Source organism: Pipra filicauda, unplaced genomic scaffold, assembly GCF_003945595.2.
Source record: "Pipra filicauda isolate LSUMZ 115617 unplaced genomic scaffold, ASM394559v2 scaffold42_size3861933_pilon, whole genome shotgun sequence".
Taxonomy (NCBI): Eukaryota; Metazoa; Chordata; class Aves; order Passeriformes; family Pipridae; genus Pipra; species Pipra filicauda.
This window is the reverse complement of record NW_024104565.1, coordinates 1,871,116-1,880,203: the sequence shown is the minus strand read 5'-3', so window position 1 is coordinate 1,880,203 and position 9,088 is coordinate 1,871,116. Positions and strand designations below refer to the sequence as shown.

At 44.0% G+C, this 9,088-nt stretch overlaps 1 protein-coding gene across 4 annotated transcripts in view; it reads left to right on the top strand.

Moving 5' to 3' along the window:
• Nucleotides 1–1,657: 1,657 nt before the first annotated feature.
• The window catches only part of PCMT1 (protein-L-isoaspartate (D-aspartate) O-methyltransferase), a 37,280-nt gene continuing 29,849 nt past the window's right edge, over nucleotides 1,658–9,088 (top strand). For 2 of the 4 annotated variants that reach the window (XM_027733829.1, XM_027733830.1), the window contains exon 1: nucleotides 1,658–1,928. In XM_027733829.1, coding sequence (XP_027589630.1) covers nucleotides 1,673–1,928 — 256 coding nt within the window. In that variant the 5' untranslated portion in view covers nucleotides 1,658–1,672. Of the gene's footprint in view, nucleotides 1,929–2,017; nucleotides 2,087–9,088 lie in introns of those variants that run through there. The other 2 variants (XM_027733833.2, XM_027733834.2) reach the window with 2 other exon arrangements.

Genomic DNA, 9,088 nt, shown 5'->3' with positions numbered 1-9,088 from the left:
ATGGAGAATACAGAACACAGCAGTGGATCTGTCTCCAAGATTAAAATAAACAGAAGGGAAACATCTGGGAAGTCTATGGATGGGCTCTGGTGTATGCATTGAGCAACTGCCAGATTTGCTGTGGACTGACTGCGAGCTAGGGAAGCAGATTCCCACCTTCACCTCATTTTCTTCACTTGAACCAGCAATGATTGGATGAAATATATGTGTTGTGTGGAGCTGGAACAGGTTCACCCTTCCCAGCCAGTACGGGCTCTCTCACAGATGTTATATGTGTCTCCCAAGGTGTTATGTTAGGCTGTGTGTCCTTTTAAGAAATAATATAATACTTGAAATTATACCTGCTGGATGATATCTCATTTTCTCCAGTGTTTATACAATTTAGGCCCTGCCTATTCATAGTTATGTATCGCTACTCTCATGTTTCAAAAGCCAAGAACTGAAAACCCTGCTGTCTGGTACCAGGTAGATGACATACCTGTGCTGATGCACCTGGTTAAGAGAGGAAGTCCTGTAAAATTGCATTCCTGGGCACTTGGAAGCCCATTTGCAGAGAACAAATGCAGAAGTCAGAGCACTGACTGTAGGTTCCCTGAAATGGCAGTGCTTTCCCTTGAGAACAATAGAGTTATATATACGTAACAGGTGGCAAAATTAATCATTAAGGAGTTTTGGAGTAGCCAGGAATACCACATGATTGTAGGAAGTGAATCCTATGGTTTTCTGTATTATGCTACAGGCTGTGGGAGGAACCGGAGGTGCTACTTTTCCCTTAAGATTGCGACTTCATCGTGGCCTGTGCTGGGACAGAGTAAATACCGCATTGGAATCATCAGTTTGGTATTTACTAAATTCCGAGCTATTGACCTGGATGCCTTTTGAAAAGAATTTTAATTTCCAACTTTGTCCTGCGTCGTCGGCATCAAGCCAGTAGATGCTCTTGTGGAACACCAATACTTTGGCAGCGTTTAGCCAACACACGCCGATGCCAACTCTCCGCAACCTACTCCCCCGCCCCAATTTCGGCGCAGTTTTCCGGCTGCTCAGTCCCAGCCGTCCGCCCGTCCTCGCTGCCGCCTCACGGGGGAGACACCTGGAGCCCGCTGCTCGCGCGCCCCCTGTCCAATGGCAGCCTCCAACACGTAGGCCTGGCTCGCGCGGGCTGCCCGCGGCCAATAGGCGCGCCCCATGCAAAACAGTGCGCCGGGGGACACCGCTGATTGGCTCCGTCGCAAGGGCGGCAGGTCGCCCCGCGAGGCTGGCGGGGCCGGGATGGGCCCGCCGGCCCCGACACCGCCTTCTTCGGTGTCCGGCGTGTGCCGGCCTGTGCTACGGGAGTGGACGAGGCAGAGGCGGGGACGGCGGTTGTGTACCGAGGTCCCGCTTCGCTATCTCATTCATTAACACAGCTCCTAAGACCACAAAGTCCGCGCCCCTAGATCCGTTCCGTCCCGCCCCGCCGCCGCTTCTGGGGCGAGGGCGGGACCGGGGCCGCCAGCACGGGATCCGCAGCCCCAGCAGCCAAACCCGCGTAACCGGGAGCGGCCGCTGCGCATCCCCACCCCCGCCCGCCCCCGTGTGCAGGGATCTCCCCACGCGCGCCCCCGGGCGCGGTGGGCGCGCATGCGCGAAGGGCTGACCGCGGGCCGGGAGCGGCGGCGGCAGCCAGGGCATGTCGGGCGCGCGGGGCGGTGGGCGCGTGGCCCCTCCCCTCGGCGAGCGCGCGGCAGCAGCAGCGGCAGCAGGAGGAGGAGGCGGCGAGGAGGCGGCGCCTGTGTCGGCGCTGGAGGTTGTGTCCTTCCTGGGGAAGCTGTTGTGCGCAGTCGCGGCGCTGAAGGCGGCTCTGTACCTGCTCCGCAGAGTGTGCCTAGCGATGGCCTGGAAGTCGGGCGGCGCCAGCCACTCCGAGCTCATTCACAACCTCCGCAGTGAGTCCTGGGGCGGGGGCGCGGGCGGGCGGGGCCCCTGGGCCGCGGCGTGCCCGTTACTGGCCGCCTGGTGACCGTTACCGGCTGCGCGCTCCCGCGGCGCCGGACCGCCCCGCCGCCAGCTGTCACAGGCTGTGAGCGGCGGCGCCCGGCTGGGGGTGTGTGTCTGTGTGTCTGCGTGTGTGTGTATGTCCGGCCGGCATGTCCGTGTGCCCGGGCGGGGGTGTGTGTGCTCAGGCGGCGGGCGGTGTCGCAGGCCGGGCTGTTGTTGCGGGAGGCGATGCGGCGGGCGGGGCGGCGCCGCTGGCGGTCCCGGAGGGGAAGCGCCGTGCGGCTGCCGCCGATGTTCTCAGCCCGCCGCCTCCCCCCTGTCCCGGCCCCGTTCCCGCCGCCTCGTCCCCGGCTGTCTGAGCTGAGGCCGGGCCGCGGCGGCTGCGCCGGAGGGCTCATGATCCCCTGCACGCACCGGGATCGCGTCCGTCTGGCTTCGCTGCGGGCGGCGGGAGTGGCGGTGTCGGAGGGTGCCCTCCGCTCTTGCAGGCCACGGCTGAACGCAGCGGGAGCCGCCCGCGTTTGGGAAAGGCGCCCAAGAGGCCGAGGGTGTTTGTGTAGGGGGAAAGGGGCGTGTGACAGCCATCCTCCCCGGGCGGGGTCTTAGGTGCTCGCTGCTGGCCCCAGCCCCGAGTGGCTCCTCCGGGACTGCGAGGAGAGGAGGGCAGGGAAGCTGTCGGGGTTGCGGACTCGCGTTGTATCAGCTGAGGTTTGAAGTGGCTGCCAGGGACTGGGCGCTCCTTGTCCTTATCCAGGACAAGTGTGCTGTCCCCGTGCTGAACGTGGAAGGTGTTGGGCGGGTGCTTCTTCACCAGTGTTCTTCGGTACATCCTGAAGTATGCAGGTCCAGAGAGAACAGGGCGGTAACACCTTCTCTATTTGGAGCTTCCGTTTTTCATATCAGCATCGGATTAACCTGTTTTAGGTACACTTGTAGTGTCTCTCTTCTTTATTCCTGGCCTTTTCCCTTCCTCTCCTCAAGTTCGCGTCTTAGACATAAAAGGATGTGGATTTGGGGCCTGTATTATGGCAGTCGTCTCCTAGTTTAGTGATGCTGAAAGACCACAGACAACTTCACCTGTGTGACCTCCTCATTATTCTGGAGTCATAAGAGAATCACCCTACTTGTTTTCTCCAATCTGCTTTTGTTAGATCCTCTGATCATGTGGTCTTTTCCAGTATTTTCTTTTGAGAACTATTCCATCCGGCACAGCAATATATGCTGAAGTGACTTTCAGTTTCACTGTAAAAACTGCCAATTGCTGTACAGTTTCACTGTAAAAATCTATTTAATAAATAGGTAATAACTACTTATAAGAGTTGTAGTGTATTTTTTTGTTTTGTTCTGCAACTGAAAGGCTAGAAATACTGTTTTAGTGAAATATTGTTCTCCTACATAGTCGGGGAAAAACTTTCCGACATAAAAATCAATGTTAAACTCCAAAATATATACAAAAAGTGAGTATTGCCAGAATTGTCTATGGCTCTCAGAACCTGAAGGCAAAACCAGTTTCTTTGTTGCAAAAGACAATGACAGTGTTTTTCAACACATGGAAACTGTTTTGGGCTTTGCAAATAATAATAATGAAAAGGCTAAAAACCATTGTAGTTAGTACACAGCAACAGTAGTATGGAAGCGGAGAGTAAAAGAGAAGTGCTTAATATTGTAATCTCACAGTATTCAGTGATGGTAATTACCTGGAAAATTACAGTCTGTAATTTCTCCCTCTCTGTTTTGCATATGCATGCCAATATGTTTTGAGGGGTGTTAAACAGTGGATTGGCAATAAAATGTTGCGGAAACACAGAGGCTTTTGATCTTGCAGCAAGACTGTGTTGTCAGCCTCGGTGGGACTCTGGTGATGGTGTAGGGCTGTATCAGTGCAGAGCAGTTGCTGAATTAAGACCATAATTTTTAAACTAGAGTTCCTCAGGGAAGATGATGCCTTGTTGCTAAAGTTGGGAACAGATTTAGAAGAAAGTACTGTTTTATATGATATAATTCTCCCAGATGCTTTAACAAACTTAAAAATCATTGGTTACAGAAAGACTAAAATGCTCCAGAGGGTTTCTTTTGAGTAGCAGATCTCTCAGTGTACTTTTCTCCCCTCTAAAAACAGCTACATAGCATAGCATTTCTAGCATTTTATGCTAGAATTGAGAATAAAAGGCAGATGGGGTTGGTTTGATGTTGTCCAGTGTTTGTCTTGTGCATAATTTAGTAACTGAGTGTGTAATTTAGTGTATAATTTGTATAACATGAAGGAAATAATGCAGGCTGTAGTGACAAAGTATGTTTTCTTCTGCACCAAAGCCTGGTTGAGAGGGTCCTGCTCATGCTTGTATGCCACAATTCTTCTCTTGACTGTTTTTGTAGAATTGCTTGTGAGGGAGGGTGTGCTTTAAGACTGGGTCACTTTCCCATTACTTATGAAACACCGAGATTTAAACTTCTCAATGTCTGTAAGCTGTTCTACTATTACGGTTAGAGAAGCAGTGAACTTTGTTATGGGCATAAGAGGGCTGGGAAGAATGGGAACTTCTTAAACTGATTTTGCTTCCAAATAAAAACATCAACTGAAGACTCCTGTAGGCTACATATCCTTTTCCTCTAAAACAGCTATAAAGATTATTCTTCACTGTAAGTCGTTATTGACAGTTACTAATGTTTCTGTCTTGTGACAATAAAGTTCTCTAATTTCATGAAACTATGTTGACATTTGCTTATTGGTCACTTCACTGTTGCATTAACTATAGAAATAACTTCTCTGTAGCGGTACCATCATTCTGTTAGAGCAGTGAGAAGTGATTTTGGGTATTTGCAATGCAGATTTAGGCAAGATAACCATCATCTTTGCTTTCATGTCTTAAAAGGGACAAACTAACAAAGAGGGCCCTGGAACTCTGCATATTTTTCAGTTCGTGCTTAGGGAGAAATGACTAAAGAATGTTGTGTGACATTTTGTTGTTCTGATTTTTAGCTTCTTGTTGCATTAGAAACATGTTCTTGCACTGTTAATTTACGGCATCATAGATGCATTTGACATACACAAAATAAACTTGTTTCAAATGCACTCTTCACAGCAAAAATGCTGTCCTTGAATGTGCTGTTGCCATGAGGTGTTCAGCTGTGTTGTTTCCCAGTCGTTCTTGAAAGTACTTATAATTTTTTAAAAATTCTGAAGGTTTGATTCTTTCTGCATTAAAGCTACTTATAACAAATATTTTTCACCTTTACAGAGTAATTATTTTAATATTTGCTTCTTCCTAACTGAAAATAGTTGAACAGGTGCTTTCATACTTGAGCAAACTTTCTCCCTAAAATATATTTAAATTAAGATCTTTTAGCAGACAACATTTCTAGGAAGCTATCTAAATGCAGGTTACTGTAGGGATAGAAATCATGCTAAATATAGAAATAATTGCCTGTGTTTAAATAAGTGCCTCTGACAGGAATTTCTTTTTATTATGAACCTGCCATATAGGGATGCTGAGAAAGCAGGAAAAGACTGGGTAATCAGTGAATTATTTACTGTAATCTTGCTTGGTTGAAGGTCTTTGGATTCTAAATCTGTATCTTTTTTTCTCTCTTCAGCTATCCACTGATAGTTCACTATTAGGTCATTTCGATCTCCTTCTGTCTTTCATCCTTGGGCTCTTGCCGAGTCTTGTTACTTTACACAGCAATATCTTCGAAATCAGCTTTTCTTTCCTACCTGCAGAACTGAAAAATTCGTTCCCTAATTTAGAGTCCACCAAAGTCAATTAAGTTTCCTTATTGCACCTTTCTCCTCCAATCAATTTGTCATGCTGCCGTACGATAATCTTGCTTTGCTTGTTTCTCTGATCATATTATGCCAATGGTGTTATCACCACATGTACTTGCTTTTGAATCCACGTTTCTCGGTGAAAGTGAAGGTGAATTAACTTGCCTGTGGCTAAAGTGCTGTGTAATGTTGTTAACCATTTGTGGGCTCGTTTCCTGCACATTGTGTTATCTTCCTCACATAAACTTGTATCAGAAAAGTTAGCAAGATACCACAAATTCCATAGAATTTTGTGCCTCACTTGAGACCAGATCCTAATTTTTCAGTGTGAATGATGCTTCAAATCAGTATGTAGTATCAGTATGGTCAGGGTTTGAGAATTCTATTGTTAAACATGCTAAAGATATTTCTCCAAGTGTTTTATTACTTAGATGTTAAATTATTAAAAATGTCATCTTGGCATGCTTCCTCATGATGAAGGGTTATCTACAATGAATCTGCACCTTTGGTGGAGGCTTCTAGTTGCTGAGGACAAATCTCCTTGGGAACTGCCATGGATAGGAAGGAATTGGATATGGCATTGCTAAGCCTTAAGCTACATTCAGCAAGAGATAAACAGTGGTTTTATTTTGTTTTATCCTGTCGTATCTTTTCCTGTGGTTTATCCAAATCTCTTCTACATCTGTCTAATTTTGCTTGAGGAAGAGTAATGTAACTTGCATGAACATGAAAAAGAGAAATAATAATGGAATATTAGACCTAAAAACCTCCTAACCCAAATTCAATGCCTCCACTGTACAAGCAGTTAGGCTGCCCGTTGTGTACATTCTGTGAGCACCCTTTCCTTCAACATAAATATTGTATTGAGGCTTCAGTGACTAAGCATTGTAACTTATGGCCAACTAGTGAAACCATTGGAAGAACTATTTTTTTTAAATAAAAAAACTGACGCATCCACTGATATGTTAATCTAAAGTTTCTTAAGTTTAGTTCATATCTCAGGTGGCAGACATGAAATCTGATGGTATTTTTGGAACACTGATTTTTAAAAAATTTTTTGAACAAGTAATTTGAATAATTGCCTAAAAGAGTTGCTGTGAGACTTTTTTATTAGTGATTTAAGTATTTGTTAGTGATTCGTCCATGTCAGTGAAGTGTTCTGAAGAAATTTCTACACCCTCGATCATTCAAGAGGCAGACCTTTAAGTAAATCAAACAACTAAACATCCCAGAAAATAGGAAATTATAACAGAAAGAGAAAAACCTAAACTTAAAAAAACATTTATCCCATTTGATCCGTGTGTAAATTAAAACTATGTTCTTAGCTGGTTCTTTGTTGTTGGCACATTTTTTTTCTCTTGATGTTAGACATGGTGTCAATATAATGTTAGAAACATACCCATATGTTCCCACAACCCCCTAAAATTGAGTGCAACAAAGTCCTAGTCCTTGGTCATCCAAGAAAAAAAGAGGGCATGTTTTTGGCTGGTTATTTACATCACAATTCTTTATAATTAGTAATTTTAATTAAAAAATGTTTAGTTCTTTTGCTTGATTGAAGATATGTTTTTATTTTTGTCTCTGGATATAATGGTATGATACGATTTTTTTCCTGGTGATCTGAATCTGCCTAATAATGCATAGCAAAATTAAAATAATTTTGCAAATCTGTCAAAACCAGGTCATTACTGTTGCATGTGGGCATTTTAAAAAGATGGCATCTTCTATGGTTTAGTTTTAATATAACTCTAAGCTTTTCTTTTAATATTACTGTTTCTTTCATCCTGATGTAGTATCAAGAGCTCACTAAGACCTGTTGGAAAGCTTAGAAAGAAATGCATAATGTTTGTTTTCTTTTGAATGATTGTTTCTGTGAATGTAATATCTCGAAGTCATGTTTCTTAATACTACATAACACTTTAAGTAAATAAATTACTTGATTTTTCTTAGGATCTTCATTTCATTAATGTTTTTAATTTTGATTTAGATTACCAGCATTTGGCAAAAACTGAGTAAACTCTTTCAAAGACTAAGACCAGTGAAATTTTGCAATGACATCTCTCCTGGAATGGCTGACTTATGTTTTAAGACTTCAGAACCTGAATATTTCAATATTGGACTTGAACACAAAATATTTTTAAATGCTTGCACTGTTGAAATCTTAAAGAGATGGTCAGGCAAATATAACTTCAGAAATTCTTTGTAATTTCTGCTGCTATAACAGCTCTGTGTCATTTTGTCCCAACAGTCAGGGTTATGTTCAGGGTTATGGTCTTCCTCAGCTTTTGCATAGTATTAGTGAAACCACTTTCATAATAATAGGCTGTTCATGTGCTCTGGCTGCTGGTCTTGACATCATTGGCTTTTCTGAAAACAGATCAGCAAAGTGCATGGAATCTGCTCAGTAAGGTGTGAGATGTGCATCATCTGCCTTTCTTTACAGATCTGCTAAAGCTGTAAGTAGTTCTGCCTCAAGCCTTACTGTGAAGAGAGTTCCTTGTCTGTCTGTCCTATCCAGTTAAGTTTATCTTTAACCTCTGCAACAATTTTTAGTTATTACTGATGGTTGTTGCCACTTTATATTGAACGTTGCAGTTTTGACATTCAATGTGATGTGTAATTGAAGTTCAACCCTTTGAAATGTAGATGAATCAAGGAGTGCTCAGAGTTGAAGTCTCCCTCATCTGCACATGCTTGTTAAAATTAATTGGAAAGTGGGGTTCTATGTTTTTGCGCGCTGAACCCAACCTTAAAGTCACTTTCTTCTTTCATGTACTCCCCAAAGTTTCTTCATTCAGCTGCTGATACAGATTTAGACAAAATCAATATAACCATTTTGACTGATGTGAGTACATTACATACATGACTTCTATGATAAAGCTGCGTGCTGAAGGGCTATGCTAATAGGCCTTTCTCCTCCCCCAGAGAAGGAGATGGTTAATACCAACTTTGCAACATTGGCCTCCAGTACAAGGGAGCAATACAGCTGTGGTTAAATACGTCTAAATTAGTTACCTGCAGACCTTCAGATCCATGAAAATTAGTAGAGAACTTGTATCTGTTATACCAAAATGGACAGGTTGTTTTTGAAGATGATTCTTTTCAAACAGGGAAGGAATACTCCCATAAAGTACAAGCGAAATTTTGAGAGATAAGTTTGTATTTAACTGAATCTTGAGGCTGTATACTAGTTTGTTGTGTTGAACCAAGCTCATGGTTCCCATGTTGTTTTACCTCTGCATATTTTGAGTAGCATTTAAATGGTAACTGACATTATTACTATTATTATTATTATTTCATTATTTATTATCTACCACTTTCGGATTTTCGTGGGGTTTGATC